At 43.2% G+C, this 23,555-nt stretch overlaps 12 protein-coding genes across 12 annotated transcripts; 6 read left to right on the forward strand and 6 right to left on the reverse strand.

Moving 5' to 3' along the window:
• Positions 1–554: 554 nt before the first annotated feature.
• EAE97_000401 (uncharacterized protein) lies at positions 555–3,088 on the reverse strand (the record flags this gene model as incomplete). Its single annotated transcript, XM_038870911.1, has 5 exons — positions 555–1,387; positions 1,437–1,528; positions 1,581–2,144; positions 2,195–2,310; positions 2,360–3,088. 5 exons carry the CDS (start codon positions 3,086–3,088, stop codon positions 555–557), a joined length of 2,334 nt encoding a protein of 777 aa, XP_038738272.1.
• A 497-nt stretch (positions 3,089–3,585) lies between these two features.
• On the forward strand, positions 3,586–5,156 carry EAE97_000402 (uncharacterized protein; the record flags this gene model as incomplete). The annotated part of the gene is made up of 5 exons (XM_038870912.1): positions 3,586–3,733; positions 3,792–4,288; positions 4,429–4,794; positions 4,847–4,975; positions 5,025–5,156. 5 exons carry the CDS (start codon positions 3,586–3,588, stop codon positions 5,154–5,156), a joined length of 1,272 nt encoding a protein of 423 aa, XP_038738273.1.
• Positions 5,157–5,415: 259 nt separating this feature from the next.
• Positions 5,416–6,141, reverse strand: EAE97_000403 (uncharacterized protein; the record flags this gene model as incomplete). Its single annotated transcript, XM_038870913.1, has 2 exons — positions 5,416–5,697; positions 5,821–6,141. 2 exons carry the CDS (start codon positions 6,139–6,141, stop codon positions 5,416–5,418), a joined length of 603 nt encoding a protein of 200 aa, XP_038738274.1.
• A 480-nt stretch (positions 6,142–6,621) lies between these two features.
• EAE97_000404 (uncharacterized protein) lies at positions 6,622–7,371 on the reverse strand (the record flags this gene model as incomplete). The annotated part of the gene is made up of 2 exons (XM_038870914.1): positions 6,622–7,034; positions 7,110–7,371. The coding sequence occupies 2 exons, from the start codon at positions 7,369–7,371 to the stop codon at positions 6,622–6,624; spliced, it is 675 nt and encodes a 224-aa protein (XP_038738275.1).
• A 237-nt stretch (positions 7,372–7,608) lies between these two features.
• Positions 7,609–8,074, forward strand: EAE97_000405 (uncharacterized protein; the record flags this gene model as incomplete). The annotated part of the gene is made up of 3 exons (XM_038870915.1): positions 7,609–7,695; positions 7,763–7,845; positions 7,900–8,074. 3 exons carry the CDS (start codon positions 7,609–7,611, stop codon positions 8,072–8,074), a joined length of 345 nt encoding a protein of 114 aa, XP_038738276.1.
• A 111-nt stretch (positions 8,075–8,185) lies between these two features.
• On the reverse strand, positions 8,186–9,361 carry EAE97_000406 (uncharacterized protein; the record flags this gene model as incomplete). Its single annotated transcript, XM_038870916.1, has 3 exons — positions 8,186–8,928; positions 8,984–9,204; positions 9,258–9,361. The coding sequence occupies 3 exons, from the start codon at positions 9,359–9,361 to the stop codon at positions 8,186–8,188; spliced, it is 1,068 nt and encodes a 355-aa protein (XP_038738277.1).
• Positions 9,362–10,380: 1,019 nt separating this feature from the next.
• EAE97_000407 (uncharacterized protein) lies at positions 10,381–12,546 on the reverse strand (the record flags this gene model as incomplete). The annotated part of the gene is given in 3 exon segments (XM_038870917.1): positions 10,381–10,857; positions 10,904–12,055; positions 12,073–12,546. The coding sequence occupies 3 exon segments, from the start codon at positions 12,544–12,546 to the stop codon at positions 10,381–10,383; spliced, it is 2,103 nt and encodes a 700-aa protein (XP_038738278.1).
• Positions 12,547–12,828: 282 nt separating this feature from the next.
• Positions 12,829–14,996, forward strand: EAE97_000408 (uncharacterized protein; the record flags this gene model as incomplete). Its single annotated transcript, XM_038870918.1, has 3 exons — positions 12,829–13,838; positions 13,967–14,726; positions 14,787–14,996. The coding sequence occupies 3 exons, from the start codon at positions 12,829–12,831 to the stop codon at positions 14,994–14,996; spliced, it is 1,980 nt and encodes a 659-aa protein (XP_038738279.1).
• Positions 14,997–15,091: 95 nt separating this feature from the next.
• On the forward strand, positions 15,092–16,081 carry EAE97_000409 (uncharacterized protein; the record flags this gene model as incomplete). The annotated part of the gene is made up of 1 exon (XM_038870919.1): positions 15,092–16,081. One exon carries the CDS (start codon positions 15,092–15,094, stop codon positions 16,079–16,081), a length of 990 nt encoding a protein of 329 aa, XP_038738280.1.
• A 28-nt stretch (positions 16,082–16,109) lies between these two features.
• On the forward strand, positions 16,110–17,903 carry EAE97_000410 (uncharacterized protein; the record flags this gene model as incomplete). The annotated part of the gene is made up of 2 exons (XM_038870920.1): positions 16,110–17,286; positions 17,335–17,903. The coding sequence occupies 2 exons, from the start codon at positions 16,110–16,112 to the stop codon at positions 17,901–17,903; spliced, it is 1,746 nt and encodes a 581-aa protein (XP_038738281.1).
• Positions 17,904–18,470: 567 nt separating this feature from the next.
• EAE97_000411 (uncharacterized protein) lies at positions 18,471–19,932 on the forward strand (the record flags this gene model as incomplete). The annotated part of the gene is made up of 2 exons (XM_038870921.1): positions 18,471–18,666; positions 18,722–19,932. 2 exons carry the CDS (start codon positions 18,471–18,473, stop codon positions 19,930–19,932), a joined length of 1,407 nt encoding a protein of 468 aa, XP_038738282.1.
• A 555-nt stretch (positions 19,933–20,487) lies between these two features.
• On the reverse strand, positions 20,488–22,550 carry EAE97_000412 (uncharacterized protein). Its single transcript, XM_038870922.1, has 2 exons — positions 21,523–22,550; positions 20,488–21,462 (listed from the first exon to the last, which is right to left on the reverse strand). The coding sequence occupies exons 1-2, from the start codon at positions 21,799–21,801 to the stop codon at positions 20,761–20,763; spliced, it is 981 nt and encodes a 326-aa protein (XP_038738283.1). The 5' UTR covers positions 21,802–22,550; the 3' UTR covers positions 20,488–20,760.
• Positions 22,551–23,555: the final 1,005 nt, after the last annotated feature.

Below are 23,555 nucleotides of genomic sequence, written 5' to 3' on the forward strand. Positions count from 1 at the left end.
TTACGGGACAGGGCGTGCAGGGGGGCCGATACCCTTACCCCACAGCAAAATGATCCCCATCCTGAAATCAATTCACCGAAGCTCAATTACCGATCAAGCTTTCTTGTTAATGAATACATTGAGAGAGGTCAGGCAAGGTTTGGAATAGCTGGTGAGAAATTGGAGCACTTTTCAATCGTGATTAGATTGTATGTATTGCATATCGCACAGTATATTTTGATAGAGATCAAGAGTAGTAGAGCAACTAAAAAATATTCAAGTACATTTCCATTGTGATTGTACCCATAATACAAACCAAGCAATCATGCGGAGTATTATACCATAATATCCGCGAATTCATTTTGAACACCATCTCAGCGCCAATCGTAACAGAACCAAGCAAATGGGTATATGCGTAGAGAGCATCCGTTCATCCGTTTATCTCAAGCCAAACGCCCACCAATGCCAGCCATGCAACACCGTTAATAAAACCTTCCATCGTCCTCTGTATAGCACGCACCTATATCCTTCCTATAATACCGTATTCACCCAAAAGAACGCAAGATTCGAAGCAATTAATGTCCCGGTAAAGCTTCGTGTGCTACAGCACAAGCTTCTTCAAATGTCGCCTGAGCCTCATGTCTCTTTCCAGAGATATCATAGAATTGTGCCAACAACCCTTCGGCAACAGAAACCCACAGCTTATTCTTGCTATGGTTGGCTTGCTTTAGTGCAGCTAAAGCACTCTTTTCTGCTTGATCCCCTAGACAGTTATTGAAGAACTTACTACACATGATGTTAAGAACAAGGCATAAGAATTGTGTGTTGTGGGAAGCCTTTGCCTTAGCTAAAGCTGCAGACAAGTGATTTTTAGTCTCGTGAATCATAGCGGAGTTTCCGGTCTTAACAGTCGCCCTAAGGATTGAAAATGCTGTCTGGATATCTTTGATAGGATGATTGACGCAATATGGCTCGATTTTCGAAATAAGCGTAACATTCTCGATGGGATCTTGCCAAATTTCATCTTGTAGAATCAAGAGAACATTGAGAGCGGCAAGAATTGCAATATCACGCTCAACCTGATCTTCGGAGGACAAATCGTATAGTTGGAATGTCTCATGCTGGAAGACTTTCAAAGCAGCCTTCAAATCGCCAGTTCCCTGCAAATAGACCCCTTCGAGATAGAAAGTAAGAGTGCCTAGTCGCCCCGACAAAGGAATTTCAAACTTTTCTGCAGCCGCTGTTATACAACTCATGGACTGCTTTACTTGTGACCAATTACCCACAGCAGCGCAACAGAATGCCATGTAAATGTGCAAATAGCATAGAATGTGACCACGCCATTGCTGTTTGGCGACAATCTCGGACAATAGACCAGGGGAGGTTTTGGATGCTCGGGATTCATCCCCTGCAACAAATTTTAGCATTAATGTATAGAAGAAAAAAGTAGAGATTACCTATAATTCTGCCTAGACCTTCTTTGAGAAACCTCACGGCTTTTTGATCGAGGGGATTTTTGTGCATTAAAACTATTCCTGATAGCAGATAACTGTGTTCATGTTAGAAATTCTCAGGGAAATCAAGAAGCGTGTGATACATACGTTAAGGCATATGCATCTCTCTTATTCAAGAATGACATGACTATCTGGCCTCGTCCATCTTCCCTTGTACTCAAAACATTTCGGGTATCTTCACTGATGAGATTTTTGACTTTGTGAACGCCGTCTATAGGTATAGTAAGAGTGTCATTTTCGATGCTCCACGCCGTGTTTTTCAATAAATCATCCATAACCATCTGCATTGCCCTCAAAGTACTCAGCATCTGAGCTGGATCTCCACGAAGTATACTACAAATAACATCAAGAATATGAGTAAGACCAATGAGCTGAGGTATGCTGCTTTTGTTGTCAAGCTGATAGGTCCGTGCCGCAGCAATAGCTCGTTGAACATGCTCAATTCCATCTACTCCGGCGGACTTTAAGTGGGCAATAGCTTCCATGAGAGATGCAACAATATAAACAGAACGATCTCCCTGTTGGTTCGCAAGTGTTGAAATGCCTCGAATATTTTGTATGGCCGCATGATTATCTGTTGGAGTCCTTAATTGTAAAGCATGTGATGCTCTAAGAAATCGGAATACATAGACCCAGGCATTGTGTTGATAGCTAATAACAGTCAGCGATTATAGAAAATATACTTGAAACCATTTACATACGCTTGCGCATCGGAGATATGGCTATCAAGTGTTTTCATGGCTGCTTTTGGATTCTTCTCGAACATCAACCGAGCGAACAAGAACTGCATTACATATTTGAGATCGTAGTAGTGATTCTAATCTCATGTTAGAAACTTTAGCCATGAAAAGAAAAGTGTGTCATACTCTTTCGCAAAGTATTATGCCTTGACTAAGCATGGTCTCTGCCTCTGCATAGTTGTTTGTCTCTTCGTATATAATTCCGGCAATCCGCAGTCGAACTTTAGCCTCCAACCTTGCAGGAAGCTTTAATTGCTTCAATGCAATAGTCAAACATTCCAACCCCATAGTAATCAATTTGTGATATGCGTGAACATTTTCTTCCGTCATGGCGATCGCAACTGCTGGTGCAAGTTCATGCGCTGCGCCGAAATACTCCTCTGCCAGCGAGATCAAAAGGAGAGGATAATCAAGTTGCGTCGGGGGTTTCGTATGGGCTACTTGAGGATTTATTTGCTCCATTGGCATGTTTGACTGAGGTAGTATGCGATGTTGCGGGGCGCGTTGAATGAGAGGATATTGTTGCTGGATGGGTTGTGGGATTTGAACCTGGACCTGAACTGGAGGTTGATGTTGAGGTTGAGGTTGATAATACTGCGACGCGGGTGATGGAGCCGTACGAAAATTGTCGGGCGCATATCCAGTCGTGGACATATTGTATGGAAGTTGAACATTTGGATTCCAATATGATCTTTGATCCTGCTGCATAGCTCCTCCCATCTGGTACTGTCGCACGCTTGCACCGTTCTGCATCATCATACCGTTCCTATCATATTGAGGCGAATTGTCCTGCGGAGGATATGCGTTTGGATCATACCCGGGCCAAATATTGGGCATGCCATGATTTCGAGACATAACTCGCCCCTCTTTTGAATAAACCTCAGTCAAAATATATCCGCGCGGTGGTGAAATATAAGAGATAAAATAAATATAAATGAATGTTCACGAGCATTTCCAGAACATTGAAAGGATGAATGACATAAGAATACTCTACAAGGATGCTAACTAGGTGATCAGAGTCAGCCAATGACAATCGAAGGGTTTCACCGAAGTCTTTCCCGATAATCTCCATGAGTTTTCAGCACAATTTTGCAAGTGGGTGTAAAGCAAAAGGAGGTCTGTACATCTGCTGGCGTGTGTACTTCACTACTTATAATCTGTTCAATCCCCCTTCTTCTCTTCTTGTACCAATTTCAATTCGTTTCCTTTTCAATAGATGTATGTATATCTAGTACAATCTACCAATCTATCAATCTGTCTTTCGTTATCACAAAAAGCGACCATTTCACGCCTCGTTACACCAAAACAGTTCTAGAAGCTTTTTAATAAAAGTTGTTCATAAACCAATTAGGATGGAGTGGCTTGGACATGCAAAGATTGGATTTACCCATCCTCCAAATCCCATAAACCTCAAAAGTAAAGATGGTTCTACCACAGATCTTCTTAAGATATGTGAAGAGTCAACTCCGCCATGTCGTCTCAACCCCCTTTTATTCAATGGTAATGGAATTCCTTTTTGCAACGAATGGTCTGGACGTAAAGTGACTAACTCCATTAGGTCACATGCAAACGTTTTGGACTGTTGTAAAGAACGATGGACCTCCCATTTACTATAAACGAAAGTTATTTGAGAATGAGGATCCAGCTTTCCAAGGCTCTTTTGCTGTTGATTTCGTAGTCCATGAGCCATATAGCGAGGTTGATGATACTTTGCCTATTCGTACTACATACTATACGGATGAAGAATTCTCAGGAATTGCATCTTTAGATAGCCGACCAATGCTCGTGACTTTACATGGACTCTCCGGTGGTTCTTACGAGATCTATCTTAAGCATGTATTGGAGCCTTTGGTTGGAGCCGATCATGCTTCAAAGTGGGAAGCATGTGTTATCAATAGTCGTGGATGTGCCAAACATAAAATCACGAGCAGTGTATTGTACAATGCAAGAGCTACATGGGATACTCGACAGACGATTGCTTGGCTGAGAAAGACCTTTCCTAACAGACCTTTGTTTGGCATCGGTTTCTCTCTAGGAGCTAACATTCTTACCAATGTATGTTCCTCAATTGTTTTCGTTCTGCTTAATCTTCCTTAGTTGTACACACCCCCCCCCCCTGCAGTTTGCCTCTTGATTTCTGCCATTGTTCCTGCGTGCCCTCCTTCTTGTACCTTGACTTTATTGACACATCCTAGTATATTGCCGAAGAAGGAGATGCATGCGTCCTCAAAGCCGCCGTCGTCTGTTCCAACCCCTGGAACTTAGATGCTGGATCACTCGCTCTCCAAAGAACCTGGCTTGGAAGAGAAGTTTACTCCAAGACTATGGGTAGCAATATGAAAAGACTCGTTGAACTTCACCATGACCAGATCATCAAAAATCCCAAGATTGATTTTGACAAGATCAGGAACATTACCTACCTGCACGAATTCGATCGACAAATCCAAGGTCCTGCTTGGGGCTACCCTACGGAGGGTGCATACTACAGAGACGCTTCATCAACAGATTCGCTACTGGCTGTGAAGATTCCTTTCTTTGCTATAAATGCTGAGGATGACCCTGTAAGTTTCACTCACTTCTCTTGGTCATCAATACCTACTAACATATCTGCAGATTGCCACCGGTGAATGCTTACCACGTGAAGAAATCAAGAAGAATCCATACACAGTGCTGTGTACCACATCTCTAGGTGGCCACTTATCATGGTTTGAAATCGGGGGACACAGGTGGCATGCTCGCCCAGTAAGTGGAGCCTTCTTCAATTCGTACAACTACCACTAATCAGATACAGTGTGTCAACTTTCTAAACAAAATGGCTTTTGAGGTACAACTTGATACCATTGTTCCTCCTGACGCACACGATTCCGCTGATCTGAGTCCCCCTCGCCCTAAATTCCAACCAATGGTTCGAAAATGGACTTGAGTTTCAGCTATCACAAGCGATCTGGACTGAAGCTGCTGGAATAGAGCGACCCATGTTTTATAGACTTTATTTAGATATTGTAGCAATTCTCAAACACAGTAATAATCTAATGTCAATACACCGCTGGTATACCTCAAATGCCATTTTTAATCCTCGTCCCACCCAAGTTGCATTCGCCATAACGCCGGAATATAATTATGCCTGCCTGCCTGTCTTTCCCAGAATAATAATCTTCAATTGAAAATCCGTAATTCAACTTTCAAGCAAACGAAACGGTCTTCTTTTTAGGCTTCAAAGGTTTCGTTCCAGCCAATGCCTCACCCTTCACATTGTCACCATCATCGTCTCCCCCTCTATTCCTCTTTTTCCTCAAACCCTGCTTCATTTCACTTAATTTTTCCTTTTGTAATTGCTGCTTTCTCTCATGCTCTGCCTTTCTCGCCTCTCGAATCTCTTCCATCTGTCGGGCTCTCATCATCTTACTCTCGATTTGGCCATCCTTATCTGCGTTTACCATTGCGAGAATCGTCATCATGGATTCCTATTTGCGCAAGTGATTAGTCCAAGTTCCTCACTTAAATAATTGATCAACCCAATATTTCAACCCTAATATCAACCTTCCCTTCTCATCCCACACGCCCCAAGATAAAGAGAAAAAACCCACCCTATCATCCACAAAAACCTTCCCCTTCTTCTTTCCCTTTGGCTTCTCTACTCCCACCGGTGTAATCATATTCAGTGCCGGGATACCCAATTCCTTCTCCGTATAAACTCTCCTCTTCTTCTTCAACGTAGCCAATTTACTTCCTTGCTTCTGTTGTTTTGGTGGGGCTCCCTTAGACTGTGTAGCTTTTTTGCCTTTCGATTTCGAGACTCCATCGCTTTGAGCTCGAGAAACGGTTTTGCTGTTGCGAATTCCAGAACCGTTTGCAGCATGCTTGGATGCATTTTTATTTTTTACGGTACTGGTGCGGGAAGGCGCCATTGTGATGGTAGTTGAATTGAATGGTGTTGTGAAGAGGAATGTTTGGTGATAGGATTTGGTATGCGATAAAAGATTTACTGATATGCGATGGCTTGATGGAAATTTACATTTTTTTGCCAAGAAAAGCGGCGAGCTAGCGGACGGGGTGGGGCAATGAATACCCCCCGCGAAACTTTAGAGACACCCTTCGAGCCTACTAGACAATTATTTCGATGAATCAAAGCCGTTTACTCTAGGAGTCTGGAGGTGGAACAGATATGCAGGCACTGAGTATACGAAATACGTATATGTATATGATTTTTCTTCTAACGCTAGATTCTGATTTCTATAAATGACTTGGTATATTTTTCAACCCTCCTAATTAACTTAGAGTCTCCTGGCAATTCTTGCAGCCATTCAATATCTGAGTCCAATATGTGCATTCATGACAAGCCAATATCCCACACCAAATATTTCTATTGATATCATTACATCCTCCACTCAAGTGCTCAAAGTACCCTTTGTACTTGGAACCTCACCCTCTCTGCCCGCTACTATCGAAGTAGCCTGTCTGACTGCCACAGCCAATGCCTTGAACGCACTCTCCGCTCTGTGGTGATCGTTATCACCCCTCAAACAATCCACATGTAATGTGATTCTTGCGCCTTGTGCAAAACTCTGCAGACAATGTGGGATCATTTCACAACTCAAATCTCCAATCTTCTCCCTCTTTAGTCCCAAATCTATGACACTGAATGGACGGTTCGAAATATCCACAACGGCTCGCGAAAGCGCTTCATCGAGAGGACAATATGCGGACCCAAAACGTGCAATGCCTACAGGGGTTCCAAGAGCTTTTGCAAATGATGTGCCGAGCGCGATACAGACATCTTCAGCAGTATGGTGGTCATCGACTAAAATTTAAATTAGCATTTGCATAGCCAAAGACACATCCCGCAGTAGAATGAATGAGAAGACATAAAACATACTGTGCAAATCTCCTTTACAATTGATCGCTAAACTCCAACCAGCATGCTTTGCCAAAGCATGCAACATATGATCCAAAAATCCAATTCCAGTATGGATAGCAATGTGTTGCGATTTTGATACCTGGGAAGCATGTCCCTCTTCACCACTCAGCAATTTCTTATCGGTATCCGCTGGGAACTCTCCTCCATCGAGGTTGATTGCCAGTTGAATGCTGGTCTCATTTGTGTCGCGCGCAAGCGCCGTTGATCTAACTGGAGCCATTATTGTGATTGAGATATTGAGTAAAATTTGTGATGAAGGGTTATGTATTATATCACACTTCACCACAAACAGGTACTGACTCCAAAAAATTATATCGGTCGGACTATTGATCGGAATGAGCCGAGGCGGGACCATGAATAATGACGTTCCAATCAAAGCCCACGGGATTTGAAATCCTATGATCATTCTGATTCAACCTCATTTTGCAGCAAGATAAATGCAAACATAAGGTTCAAAATGCACCAAACTGGTGGATTAAGAAACGAAGAAGCGAATGTTGCAGCTTGGGAAGCTGGTAAAGGTGCTGCAGTTGGCGGTGCAAAGGTAATTGACTCTTCATGCGGTTTTGGTAGCCAGCTTTTCAGAATGATTGTTGATTGTGATGCTGTAGTGGGGCTTGTTTGCAGCTGCATTAGGAGGTGCTGGATATGCTCTTTCTCCAATATACAAAGGATTGACGATTCAATTCAAAGTGTGAGTCAGGCTGCTATATATTGGGGAATGGTTAACTAATGATCGCGTGGAAAGATTTATCCAGATGGGCTTTATGGTTATGGGAGGTTCTCTTGAAGCGGATCGACGCATCAGAGAATATGAAGCAAAAGTGCGAATGGAGAAACGTATGATCAGGGATCGAGCAGTGTGGAACCAGTTTGAAGAAGAATATGAGCAATCCGCTTCAAAGCAAGATAAATCAAGGTAAAATTGTACTCATAAGGAGTTTTCAGGGTTCTTGTACATAACCAATATCATATACGCCAGCTGTATCACAAAGCTCCAAACTCCCTAGTAATGCTTTTTCTCATATTTCCCATTATTTAGCAACGAATTGTCTTGAGTCCATATTCAACTTGCAAAGCCTTGCAATACAACCACTCAATTGAAGTAGCGTCTGAACTCCTTCCAGAATCTTCATATGCGTGAATCCAATTTCCTTGATAAACTCCAATTTCGAATGCTCACTCAAAGTGTTGACCGTCTTCGTAACCCTGAACATGGTGCTTATGATATCGTGACTCGAGTATCCCAAGCCCCATAACTCGTTCAATGTCTCCAATGCAGAATCAATTTTGCCCTCGTAGCATGCCTTTATCATAGCTTGCACTTTGATGGGGTGAGGTGAATCCACAACCTTGAAGACATTATCTCCATTGACGAGTCCAAAACCAGCAAAAGTGGACTGCAAATTATTGATAGCCTGGCGCATGTCTCCCTCTGCGCTGAAAACCAATGCAGCCAATCCATCATCACTATATTCCACCTTCTCTGTCTCGATGATTTGTAGCAATCGTTTGACTACTTGCTGATCTGTCAGTCTTGCATATCGTAAAATTGCACATCTGGATTGTAAAGGCTCGATAATCTTATTCGATTGGTTGCATGCAAAAGCAAATCGAGTAGTCGAACTATAGATCTCCATTGTACGACGTAAGGCTTGTTGAGCTCCAGATGTCATACTATCTGCTTCATCGAGAATAACGAGTTTGTGGCGACCGGCCGGGAGTGTGACTTTCTTTTGCGCAAATCCCTTAATGCGGTTGCGCACAACATCAATACCTGGTTGTCTATGTATTAGCACAACTGGCTTACGAATCCTCTGAGGACTAAATACCTCTTTCGTCACTGGCGTTCAATTCTAATACTGCCTCCTTGTATGAATCTCCCAACAGCTGCCTAGCCAGACACAGTACACTTGTCGTCTTTCCGATACCTGGCATACCAGAAATAATGACATGCGGCATGTTTCCATCTTTCGCTATAATCTTCAGTCGTTCTATTGTCTCCGTATTTCCTACTACATCATCGAGGAACACCGGTCGATATTTCTCAACCCTGGTTGCTGCTAATCAGCCTACTATTCTTGCAGGAGAATCGGGACAACATACCAGGGCAATTCATAATTTGTAACTCCATTAGTGTTGGCTTTCAGCGCTTTCTTTGCAGCACTAGTAGAGGACTCTCCAACTTCTGGGGCTTTGCTGGTCGTCATGTTGAGATTTTTGCTAGATGTCGAGTGAAGTTGACGCGTCCAACCTGGAGAGACGCGATTTTCAATTTACACGACCTTGAGCCACGTGATTCATTCATAACCAGAACCACAACTTTTGCAGGAACGCAATTGTTAAGATCACCGATCATAATCATGCGCAGTCTGTTAAGCAGCACTACACTTGTCCTCGTCACGTCCATGCTATTAAGTTTTTCTTTCGACCGTCTTTCGCGCGCAATGAGATTTGCGCCTTGTTTTTGAAATTAAAACTTGAAAGTACGAGTTTGTAGATACATGCAATGTCCATAGTGTTTTGCTAGTCGAATACAAGTGCATCCATCATACTCACTTCGAGTTCTAAGTCTAACTACTCTGGATGTTCAACAAGTTACCGGACGACCTTTGTGATCGGACGTCAATTGATCTTTCACTTCCGGAGAAGACTTCTCGCAATGTGAAATCCATTCGTTTCATATATCATACTCTCAAGTTCTTTCAGATAAGTATCTAGACTTCACCCAAACGCCTTCCTACCACACACAAAAAAATTTCTCCCAAAATGTTTCATTGCACGTCTGGTAGATTTTCTAACTTTTGCAATTCTGACATGTTTAAGAATTCGAAAACGGAGATGTAATGGAGATGATCTCCTTATAACGAGTTCGGAGTTTTGTGAAATTCGAAACAAAAAAGGGGCAGCTGCAAAACTTTGATTTTTGTTTGATTTAATGCTTCTTTGTTTACATATGGCTCGTCTGATCTTGCATCTCGGTATATTAAGGAGCGGGATGGAAGAGTCGATTGATTAAAGTAAAAGCGAATAGTTGTCCGATGGTGTTATATAGGGCGGGCACTCAGGTAGCAAATTAGTGCTGACACCACATCAGAAATAGCTCCCTGGGTGGTTACAGGAGGTTCAGAAACGGATAGCTCCAAGGAACCAAGCAGTTTTTTAAAAGCTATTTTTGCCCAATATCTCCTTTGCTCATAGTAGCCGTTGTAGCGAATCGCCATTTCAACTATATCCTGACAGCCTCTAGAGTCTTCACAACCTTCCAATAGAATTCTTTTTCGATGCCCACTTCGCTAAATTCTCGATTAGGATACCTCTTCTCTACCATCTCACGGAAGTTACTCCCATTTGCTTCCGCACCTGTCCAGATATCTCTCTCATGATCATTCCCCCGCAAGCAAAACAACACCGCATCTCTATATGCATCACCCATTTCTGGGGCTAATTCTTTCTTGGCAACTTCCCATATTGTTTTCCACCATGAGCATGCTGGGCCAATTGTATTGCCACGAGGTTTATGGGCGAAGACTTCCCAACGAGTCATGGCAACACGTTCAGAGGGGGTAGCAAGGGTCATGATCGGTTCCCAGAAACCGAGTTCGAGGAGAACAATACCCAAACTGTAGATGTCGAAACTAGGACGGAAGCGGGGGAAGTGCAATTCAGAGCGCTTGTGGATTATGCGAGCTATGTGAACATACATCTGAAAAAGTTGGTTATTGTTTCCTCAGTTGTGAAGCTTGACTTACATCCAAATCTGCAATACCTATTTGACTACCTTCGGATGGAGAACTATATCTTTCGTCATCTGGACGTGAGTACTGCCAACCTACGAGAAACGGGTGAGAAAGGTCAACTTCGCCGGTTCCCTGATCGCGAAAGAAGATTATATTGTAGCTAGATATCTTTCTATGGACCCAACCAGCACATTGGAGTTGATACAGTGCGGCTGCTAAGCTGTGCGATAATCTAAACCGTTGATTAAGGGATGGAACCTTTGGGCTCTCGGATGCGTAGGCTTCACTCAGTAGGTCTTTAAGCGTAACCGGAAGCGATACGGTCGAGGCGAATGGTGGTATACGATACACAAAACCCACGAGCTCATGGGACCCTCCTTCTGGAGTATGGCCAGTTGTCGTAGTATACCCTATACAATCTAGCATGCGAAAGTCGGCATCTGTGTCAAACGTTCGATGAAGCAGATGCGCAATATGATAACGACGAAGAAGTAAATCATCTAGGCTCAATTCATAATAATGCGTTTCTGCTGCGGCGAGACGCCATTCTATGAGAACACTTTGAGCAGAATCTGCTTTCAGTGAGATAGTCGATACTTGTTTGAACTGCTCGTTGGTCGAGTTCCCCACAAAGTGTTGTGCGAAAATATCCGAGTCGTCCTTTGATAGTGGAGCGTATACGGCCATCGTTCGAGGCAGAGGGACGTATAAACTTTTGTTTGCATGATAATATTGTAGTTTTGGCTCCGAAAAACTTGCAAAATCACTTGTTGGGATTTGCATGCTTTTTTGTCCATTTTTGGCCCAAGTGGATGACTTGGTGAATGGCGATGGAGATGTGTGGCCTTCAGATTCTCGAACCTCGTTTTTTTCATCATTTCCAAGTAACTCAGGTATCTGACTCTTGTTCTCATGTCGAAGTAGAATGATCTCCGCAGCTTTTGTATCGTTGTGGTCTATGAGATGCTCTAATTCAACCTCCATGAAATTGGAGTCAGAACCGTACTTCAACTTACTCTCCTCAATAGCGCCGACTATCTCACCAGTTAACCCTCTCATTAGACTATGTTTCTCTCGCCTAGGAAACAGTTTCTGGAGACTATCATTGAGATTGGTAAGCCTAGATAGTAATTCCTCCAAGCCAGTCTTGTCTTTGAGTAGACACTGTTCGACGAGGATACCTCTTTCTCTTTGGCAGAATACTTTGCACTTATCTTCGCTAGTAGCCGGTGAGCTGAGATTCGAGGTTTTGGGGCCATAAATTCAGTAGCACTTGCAGTACCTTGATTCTCCTTCAGTTTCTCGCATTTCTGCCCGATTCTTTTCCATTCATCAAGAGCCTCATTAATCCTTCCCAATATTTCAAAAGTCAAAGATTTTAGGCCTGGGATCTCGTGATCCTCATCTACAGTATCCAGTAATGTGATGTCATTAACTTTCCTACTATCAATTGGGATAGTCTCAATTCCTTCAACCAATCCCCAATATCTCCCCCACATTAACAAACGAATCCCCTCGATACGAAACTGTATATTCAAAGTCACGATTGTGTTCCCCAATTTCATAGCTGTGTCCAGGGTTCGATAACCGTGGACGCACGTCTGAAATATCGATGCGACAGATGCAGCACCTATGGCAAAGCCTGCAACTTCCATAGGTAATTGATTGAGCAATGCGATGTATGTAAGGCCTCAGTTACTGAAGAATATTTAATTTTAAGGAAGCTTTGCGGTGATGGAATGGGCTTTTGTGGCAGCCTGATGAAGGCTGAGCTGATTTGTGGCTATACAACTGCATACATAACTTTTTACACCGGGGGCTGCTTACTGCCCCGCTCATGATAGCCAAGACATTGATCTCAACATACATATCTCTACGGATACCTCTTTCTCCCGTCAGACAACAGAATACTTTTTTGAAGTATTATTCTTGTCAGTATGGTTGAAGGAACTGGACAGCCGACATATAGTGATCCGGATGCCACATTTCGATGGCTTAGCAATTATTTCGACGATGAAAGGTATTCTCTTGTCAGCCAAATCTGGTCGGGGCACACAAATTACTTGATTGCAAATTCAACCAGACTCAAAGTGGTGAATCGAGATTATTGTATGATTCGGCCTGTTGGAAGAAAGGTATGGCATACTCCAATTCAAAGTGTTAGGAATGGCTGCACTCTGGATATCTTCTACTCTGATGCAGTAATAGTGGATCAAAATGCTTTCACTGTTCACGACGATATATACAACTCGGATCAAAGCACTTTTGATCAGTTTCAAGGCTTTTCTCGAAGTCATATTCAGAGACTCATGAACCAAAAATACAACATCCTATATTCCTCCGAGCGGCAATCTTCAAGAATGGATTGGATTCCAACAGCAAGACAGTATAATGTTGAGGTGAAGCCTGACAAGTGGGAGATTCGGGTTGCTTTCTTCTTTGGTGAGAATTTTGATGCATCACAGATTTGTGCCGACACAAGGAGACGGAGAAGAAATATGGTAAATCGTGAGGAGAAAGAGGTCCCAATTCAAAGGATACTGGGAGAAAAGTACTTGAAGTTATTTCAAGCACGCTGGTCTACTGAATTACTAGAAAATACTAAGACGAAGGTGGACATATTGGGTAATCCGAATTACTCATCAAAGCCTGCATTTCTTGACCACCCTGAGGCTTTGCGAGGAAGGAAGCGGAAAAGTAAATTACGACAGTCGCTGAGCCAGATTCCAGACAGAAGTCCAAGTCAACTTTCATCCAGTTTTCCCGAAGGCTCTCAATTATTATCTTCGAAAGTTGACTTCCTGGATTTGCCTGCTAATCCGATTTCCTTTGGCCGAGGTAGGCTAAAGAGACGGGAGCGTCGAAAGAATGGTAACACTTGCGGAAAACTCGAGGATAAAAGAAGAGTTAACGAACCAAGAATACTCACAATTGGCGAAACTTCAAAGTCAATATCAGTTCTTGAGTCAAGCATTATCCAAAATACAGGGAAGTGGCAATATTTTAAAACGATGGAAGCCGACTTTGTGCAAAAAACGAATTATTCATAGGTTTTGAATTTACTGATGATGACAGTGACAGTCTTGACTCGAACTCCACCAAGTACCAGTATCCAGATGGTGCTAAAGCATCTGGGCTTCGAATCACGATCAGAAACTTGTCAACTACATCTGAAGACGTCAAGAAAGTCTCATATCGAGTTTTTTCATATTGTCAACTTTGTGATCAGCACTTAAAGAATGATTATCAATCAGGAAACAATGCAAGTTACAGTCCTGCCTCTCTAGATCCAAACATAACTGTCGGAGGTCAAGATTTCTCTTTGTACGACAAGGCAACAGAGATTGTCCTGAGTCGTCCAAATTTATTAAAGCAGTGTAGCAACCATGATGTTTACATCTGCGAGTTACGGGATGAAAGTAGTATCTTGGATGAAAATCAGAATCAAAAGTCCTTGCACAAAAGAATTGGTGTAATCGAAGCCGAAATTTTCAAAATTTTGCCTACCGATCTTAGGTTGAGGGAAAACTTCAGTCAATGTAAGGATGACGACAGTGGTTCTGTTCACCTTCCTGATCAATATTGGCCGAAGTTCTCGATGCTTATTGAGAAATCTTGGAACGTTGGCGGATATCGAAATTTACCTCATTCCTCGAGCTATTACTCAACTCATAATTCCAAGTTGGTCATTCCTCACTATAGGACTAAACATGGCTATTTAGATCCTGATAATTTCTCTTCGGACTTGTATCTAAATAGATTCAATCCTATAGATTCCTGTAATTTACCTTCAGATTTGATGGAAAAGTGTTGGAGAAGCGGTTGGACTTTTAACGTGAGTCTCTTTATTCTTCAGCTTGTAATTGATCCCTCAAACGTTTTTAACACTTCAAAGTCATGGGGCTCAATCATGATTCAATGTGATTGCCCCGAGTCGCAAGATTACCAACACGATGTGAAGTTTCATGAGATGGTGGTCGTTGATTATGTCAATAAACACTGGATCAAGGGGCCATCTGACGGCTGCGTGTGTAACCCCAGGCACGAAGATCTGGCAAAAAAGAGATATGAGGTTGGTTATACGGGCGTAGCGTGGTGGCTTTGAAGACCCATCTACCTGGGCCGGTACCCGACATATTATACTGATGTAATTTCCAGATACTTCCAAACATATTTCACTACGCCAATCTGCCCCCAGAGATGTCGTGGTCGACTAGGAAATCTATTCATACGCACGCATGCCCTGCTAAGCCTATATATCATGATTTTATGACGCCAGACGCAAGAGAAAAGCAGCTTTATGAGTATGAAAAGGAAAAGAAGGATCCCAAGTATAAAGCAATGAATGCTGAGAGAGCATTCGAAGTTGGTATTTTTCATCTTATGGGACTAGGCATCACAAAAAATATTCAAAGGGGATTAGAATCGATCCGACATGCTGCCGAATTAGGATCCTCGCGAGCAAGAAATATTTATTTATGTTTACTCGAAGTGTATAACTTTGAGAAAACTTCCAAGGATGAGCTTCCAGTAGAATGGTTCATTGATGAATCGCAGAAGCAGGTGGATCCATGCTTTCTCGACTTCTGGTATAAAGATCGAAGTATTTTCAGAGTAATTCGGGAGCAAAGAAAATTTAAGTATTGTCGAAAAGGAAGGCAGACGTTGAGCTACAATAAGGACATAGCGCCGTATTATAGTATGGAGGATACACAGCTCTTAATTCAGCAAGTAAATGAAACTCGTGGACGTTACAACTCGGGCGGCACTCAACACAAGGGAGGCGAAGGAAAGAACAGAAACGTCAAAAAAGAATTTCGAGATTCTATCTATTTCTTCAGGAATGATCCTGTGGTATATCCAGATTACGACCTTGGTCCCCGAGCTTTCGCCTCCCTCCTCCACATTGCTGCTCTTTTTGGTTTCGATTCTGCTGTTGTTGCATTTCTCAACTATGGCTTTGATATAGATGCCATCAGCCGTGAAACAATCATCGCCACACCTTTACTCTGTGCACTATATCGCGGCCATAGCAACATTGCCGAACTTCTCATCGAGAATGGTGCAAGTTGCCAGCCGGCTTTTCTATGGCCAACAGTTGAACGTCCTGGATTTGCGCCTCCTAGTCCTCTACATTATCTCCTTTATATTGATAAGTCCAGCGATGCCACGAATCTAGCGGATTATTGATCAAAAATGGCGCGGATATTGATTATAAATGTCTCTTGCAAAACTTACCGCATTGCATTTTCTGGAGGCATGGACTCCTGGGGATTCAGTTACGCCACTTCGCTGGGCGATAATTTATGAAAAGCCGCAGCTTGTCAGGACACTACTGGCGCTTGGGGCAGAATTCGCGCGTGAAACGTTTCTTATGCCGTCAATAGCGGAATTAGGCGAGGAAATGAAGAGAGTAGAAGGCAGTTTATTGCTAGAAACGCCTTGCACAAATCTAGAGATCTTAGAGATGTTCTTTGCTAGAGCTAGGGTCCCAGGAATATCATCAGAGCTCTCACAGACGCCTTTGGGTCTTTTGATCTGCGAGTATGACGGGCCCCAACGAAGATTACGTCAAGGATTTGAATGCTGGGAGAAAATTAGAAAGGCCCTCTCACTTTGTTTACAATTGGAGCCTGGAAGTGAGGATGCTGCATTGTATGAGGCTGTGAGATTCGGCCATGTTGATATTGTTCGATATTTCCTTAGAGAATTTGAAAGCAATGTTCAGAGTCAAAATAGGGGGCTTACTTATCTTCATACTGCTGTTCTATATGGACATATTGAGATGGTTGAATTTTTACTCTCTGAGGGAGCAGAAGCACATATCCGAACGGATAAAAGGCAGTTGACTTGTTATCATTTATTGATGATGAGACCAAGAGACGGAGAAACATTACGTCGAACACTAGAATTATTGTCAAATTGCAAGCCGGTGATTGAAGTTGGTGCCAAGGAAATGACAAGTTCTCTTACAGCACTTCATATGGCAGTCAGGAATGGGAATCTTTACGGTGTGGAATGGCTCTTGAAAATGGGTGCAGACAGGAAGATTCCAGTGACTGATCAGCTAGAACTACTATCTACTGGTATCAGAGGATACCTCGGCCAAGTAAAAGATTGCCCTCGACTATTCACAGGCCAACTTACAATTCTGGGAGAAGTGGTTGCTCAATATATTCAAGACGGCTACTACAAACCTCAATACATTGCTGCTCTTCTTGACACGGTCCTTGCGGAGTGCGATGGGACAATCTCGTTGGAAGATTTACTAATTGATGGGGGGTCCAGTATTAGTCTTCTTCATCTTTTATCCATCATTCCTTTTCCTACTCCTGATCGAAGTGTTCACACGTGGAATGGATTTATCATGGATGATAGCGACGATGAAGATACCCGTATAGTCTCTAACCTGGAATGCCTATCACTCCTATAAAAGGTATTAGATCGTACTCCAGCACCTCTAGCCAACACTCGTGATCTGCACGGTGATACACCTCTTCATTACGCATGTGCCGCATGCGAAATCTACGCCATAAAGGCCCTCCTATCTGCAGGTGCGGATCCTTATGCTCAAAACAATTTTGGTCTTCGTCCTATTGAGGTTTTATGCTGGACTAGGATTTTCTGCGGAGGCCAAAGTTTTCGGGTCAGATTTGACACTGGGAAACAGGGGTATCCAGTATATAGGCAGAGAGAAGTGAAAGAAAATCAAGTAAAAGAAGCGGTTGTTCACGAGGGATATACGTTAGGAATGAAGAGGGCATTTGAAGTCTTCGAAAATAGGGGATGTGTTGTAGATGCGAGGCCAAAGAGCTTAGCTCTAGCGTGGGGAGTTCTGAGAGAGGGATACGCGTCGGAGGAAAGAGGGTTGGGATTGAAGAGGATGAATTATCTGAAGGAGGAAAAGGTGGGCGAAAAGAATAAAACGCACGACAAGAATGTCAATGTTGACGAGAAAGAAGACGTCGACAAATACATATGTAAGATATTCTTAGAGTCATCTCGCTATTGAGAGTATACGCTCAGGGCTTAGTCTTTGAGTTATCGTGAGATTCTCACTCGGAGAACTCGAAGCGAACTTCAAGCTCAGATTTGTAGGTAGCTATTGAGCTACTTCTTCTTCGATTCATAAAATCGAAACTGCACTTGAATTTGTTCAAGCAAATTCAAGTCAAATATGAGATATGCAACAAAACTTTTAATACTCTCGGTTATCAAATGTATGATATTTTTGGATATTAAAGACTCAAAGTGAGTAATACATTCGTTGAATTAAATCTTTAGCAAATCGACGGTTGAAACGGCCGTATACCATCGAACATTCAGATACGAAATAGATATTCTGACTCCAAGACTGTTATTTGAATTTATGGGCAATGATCACAACAGCGATTCTGCTGTTGATTTCTTGAGGTACTCAGTGCCGTTGGAAGTCAAAGATCTCAACAGTAGTCCCGTGACATGCACATCATGTACCTCGCTATCGGACGGCAGCACCATTCAAATATGAAATAGAGATGTCATCATTATATGAACGATCTGTATACACACAATTCAACAGAAAGCGCTTCTACTAAAGATGGAACGTGATGACAATTTTCAGAGTGCAACTGCATCTCGAGGTATAGCTACCTCACAAGAAGACATTACACATGATCGAGAATCATTGACTCTCGATACCACTTACCCCGATATCGATCCCAGACAAATAGAATCGAAGCACAAACGGGCATCTGTCCTGATAGGTTCTGCAATCTTACAATTACCCATATGGGGCAAGTCTCATCTCCATCTCCCTCAATCCTCAACTCCTTATCCTAATTCTCCCAGGCTTCGCCATGAACTACGGAGTCCTTCAAGAATACTACTCCACAAACTGGACGCTCCAAGGAAACCTCGCCATAACCGGTATCATCGGCACCACCTCTAATGGCGTCATGTACCTCTCCATGCCTTTTCTTTTCCTACTCTTCATCAAACGCTGGGCCCGCTATCGACAGACCGCCGCTCTAGCCGGCGCGCTCCTTGCCTGTCTCAGCTTCGTGCTTTCCGCATGGAGTACACAGGTCTGGCATTTAGTAGTCACCCAAGGCATCCTCTCTTCATTCGGCTGCGCTCTAATCTACAGTCCCACCACCTTATCCCTCGGAGAATGGTATTCCACCCACAACCGCGCCGTTGCCTATGGCATCGTCCTATCCTGCAAAAACATCGTCGGTTCCGCATGTCCATTTCTGCTACGCGTGTTACTCGATAACTATGGATTTCGCACTACGCTACGCATCTGGGCTGCTCTTCTCATCGGAACCAGTATTCCCGCAATCTATCTAATTCCTACCCACCCCTCCAATGTGACCTCATCGCATCAACGAACCCGAAAAATTCCCTGGGACTTCCTCCATCATCGAACCTTCTGGATCTACACCATCGCCATCATTCTCCAAAGCAGCGGCTACGGAATCCCGCAAACATATCTAAACACCTACGCTCACGACGTAACGCTGCTTTCGCAAACCACCGCGACTCTCCTCCTTACCCTCTTCAACATCCCCGGCGTACTATCTTCCTTTTTCTTCGGATATCTAAGCGATAATAAACGATTCCCCCTCTCCGCCACAACCGTCACATTCATCTCCGCGCTCGCATCCGCGCTCTCCGCATTCCTCTTCTGGGGTTTGACGTCCCAAGGAAGCATGGCACTACTCGTTCTCTTCTCTCTGACTTTTGGCTTTTTCGCCGGCGGGTACAGCGCGACCTGGGGCGGGATCCTGAAGGAAATGGAGCGCGAAGCCGCGGAGAGGAATGAACCGATTGATACCGGTGTGCTCTATGGGCTTTTGAATGGAGCGAGGGGGATTGGTTATGTGAGTGGTGGGTTATCGGGCGTGCTTTTGTTGAAAGCGGGAAGTGTGGGCGCAGGTTTGGGACATTTTGGGTATGGGACGAGTTACGGGCCATTAATCATTTTCACAGGGTTGTCGTCTGTATTTGGGGGTTGGGGGTTGGTGTGGAAATGGAAGAAGTGGGTTCATTTCTCGTAGAGAGTTAGAATTGTACATTGGGTAGGTGGTAGTTTACTGTGCTTAGGTTCGTGTATACAGTGTTGAGGCTTCTTTCGAAAGACGGGATATGGCTTGAAAATAAAGAAGTTTAGTAAAGAATATACCACCAGGAAAATAGATATAGAAACACAAAAATCAAATCTGCATTCCATCAATCAAGCATCCGCGAAACCCTCCTCATAAACCACTCCAACTCTATTCAGCGGCCTCATCAAAATACACACCCGTAACCCTTCATCCCATCCTCAATGATCCCGCGCATACACGATTTCCGACACTCGGGGAGCTCCCTCAAATCCCTCAAATGAGCCTACAGTATACATTGAAGAGCACACCTCACCCTCACACCAAACGAAGAGCTATTCGGACACCACACTACCAACATCCCATCTAGATCTCTCACTTGAAAGTCTTCGCCTGACCTTTTATATCTGATTACAATGCCAAAACCCCGGCATGCAACCCAGTGAGCCTCGGCTTCGATTCACCCTCCCTGAGCTTCCCCAGATGAAGGTTGCCTCCATGTTCAACTCATCTCATATAAACCAACACTGATTTCACCCTAATTGCCAGATTCTTAGACCCATCCGCCTGCAAAATCTCATGGTAATATCCATTCAGTAAAGTCCAGATGCACGATTTGTGTGTAAAAATTCTCCGTTAATTCATTTCATCCATTAATATCCCTATACAATCTACATCTTTCTCGTTTGTCTATCCAGAAAACCCTATCCCATAATTACAAATATCATATCATCTTAACATATACCCTGTTAGTCCCATCCGAATCCCAATAAATGTATGTAATCACACCGAACGATCCAACAATTCATATCTATCCTTCCCACTGACCCTTCTCCAAAGAGCCATTCCCCTCCTCGACGATTTGCCCGATCGCACCACCCACATATTCCACGCCAACCACAGAAATCCACCTACAACTCCCGCGATGGCAAAACCGGCGACCGTGAGCAAGAACCAATGTTTGCCCATCCAGAAGATCGTCTGTGCGTCTTTTCCATGCCAGCTGTTGCCTTTGACGATGTTGAAGAAACTCCATGCGTGTTTGTTGTATTCATCTGGCATGAGATTACGCACGCGGCCTGCTTCGTCGGTAACAGTTCGCATGTATTCGATCCAGAGGACTGAGAGGAAGAGCGGACCGGTGCTGTACATGACGGTGATGTATGGCATGCCCCAATTTCTATTATATGCTTGGAGAGATTCGATGACGCGGAGGAAGAAGGGATGTTGAGGCACGGATCCCATGGCGTCGTTACTGATTCCGGTGGGAATTGTTCTGCGCAACCAGGCGGGATAGCTGAGGAGGGGATCGAGACGTCGTTTACAGCCGTCGTCGAGATCGATGTATATGCCTCCGTAATGTGCTAATACGAAATAGCGGATAGAATCTGCGCGTTGGATTGGGAAGGGGTAACTGTCGAATGTATCGAGGAACCAAGGATATTCCGTTGCAATGAAAGCTCTTGAAGCTTCATCTGTCCATAACTGTAATGAATTAGCATATCATGCCCTTTTCCTTCTCCCCATAGACTAAAGTAAACATACCTTATATTCATAATCATCATGCAATTCAATACACGATTGTTGTCCTGCCTTCCATCGCTCAGGAATCGACTCATTGATATATGTCTGATGAATGATCTTCGGGATAAGCTGTGTGCGATTCTCGATCAATTCGGAACCTGGCGCAGGTATTTCGGAGCGGTGAATAGCATCTGCAGCTCCATCTATGAAGAGTAGTGATATGAGGGTGCTGAAGGCATTTACAAGGAAACCAATTACTATAAAATTGATGACCAGGAATAGAAGAGTACCACGCCTCATGGTGAGGTTGGGCAAAGAATCGAGAAGACTACAAGCTTTTCCCCCAAGGACTTCGATTTCTCGATTGTATCGTAGTTATAACGAGTGAGGGTTGTGATAAAAGTTGTTCGATAAGGGGCCGTAGGTAAGGGTCTCGAGATAACGGAGGGGTCGATTAGAGAAATTGTAGAATACTCTAGGAGAGTAAGAATCAAGGAATTTCCAAAATCAGCTACGGCATCTGTTAAAGGAGTGTTGGTATGGTAGGTAGGTAATGTTGAGTTGGTCGTAGGATTTAAAGAGGACAGGACCAGACTGTTTTCCAAATTTATCAAGAAAGATGTTTTTGGTTGAATAAATGGAAATTAATTAATAAAGTTCACTAATGGTAAAAAGTAGACCTGGAAGTGAAAGGGGAAATTAATGCATCCACACGTGTATGCACAAAGATAGGGATACTGTAAGAACTGAGATTTGGTGGGACAAAGGATATCGTATTTCGTATTTTGTAGATATCTGTGTGTACAACTTAGGTGTCGACTGGTACTTGAAGATAATCTGGTGACAGAAACCTCAAATAATGTCAATATGCCAAGAGATCAAAGTAGACCAGATTATCAAAGTGTTGAAAAGGATTTAGACGTATATATGGAGTAGTGGAATGATAACAGTGAAGGTTTTACAGTAGTCTAGACTAGATGGGACCAGGATGATGAGTACGATATAGAATAATAAGTTGAAGATTCAAAAATGATAGTGTACGAAACTACCTAATAAGCCATCTTATACTACTTATTATTAGTTGAGAGGGGGGGGGAGGGGACATTGTTTGTGAAATATCCCTACTAATATAATAGTTACTGCTAGCTCACTAATTATCTAGTATGGGTATATCGGACTCTATAACAAAAGCCGATTTACACATATTTGAACATTAGCTCCGTCTGTCCGTCTGTATACACGGAACGGACATATTTGAAGATTTCCATCCGACATCACCAACCCCCATACTCTTAATTTGCAAAATCTAGAAACTCGCCACCCCTTTCCAAACACCATACGCATATCCGCCTCCGCCTCCGCTTACGCCACAACATCGAAATGTCAGAAGACAACTTCGCCCAAGTCCCCAAGATCCAAGCCTTCAAGCCTCGAATTCTTATTTCAAGATCTCGATGTCATATTGCAATCACTACAATTCCTAATTCCCGTATAAAAATTTCATATATCGATACCAATTACCATTTTCTTAACTCTTGTCAAGCAAAACACGAGTAGGTGTTTTCTCGACTAATACTAAACTTAGCGTGCCTTCATTCCATTCTAAATGTAAGCATCAAACTATCTACATGATTAGCGATTGTGGGAAGTCCATATATACTATCATATATGTTGTTGTGAGACTAGACCTTGTACTGGTACCTTACGCAAGTTGCGAGACAGGTGTTCTCGCTGTAATGTCTTCTAAAGTTCGCAACTTGCAACTTGCATTCTTGGAGATCAAATTTAGGGGATCTTGAGTCTCTATTTCTCTGAATAGGGATTCTTTTCACACCCTAAATATCCTTCTACATTCTTCTCAACCCCCGCAAAATCCTGCGCAAGACAAGGGTCCACCCAATACGCCCACGTTCACCAGCTCGCGCGATGCGGTATTAATCCCACCTCTGCAAGCAAATTCAGTCAAAGAAAATGCAATCACCCTTCTGACCATGCGATGAATACCGATGGCGCGAAAAAGCATTCATGTATGCTACACACTATTGCATTTCTGC

This window comes from Botrytis byssoidea, assembly GCF_014898295.1.
Source record: "Botrytis byssoidea strain MUCL 94 chromosome Unknown BBYS_001, whole genome shotgun sequence".
NCBI lineage: Eukaryota > Fungi > Ascomycota > Leotiomycetes > Helotiales > Sclerotiniaceae > Botrytis > Botrytis byssoidea.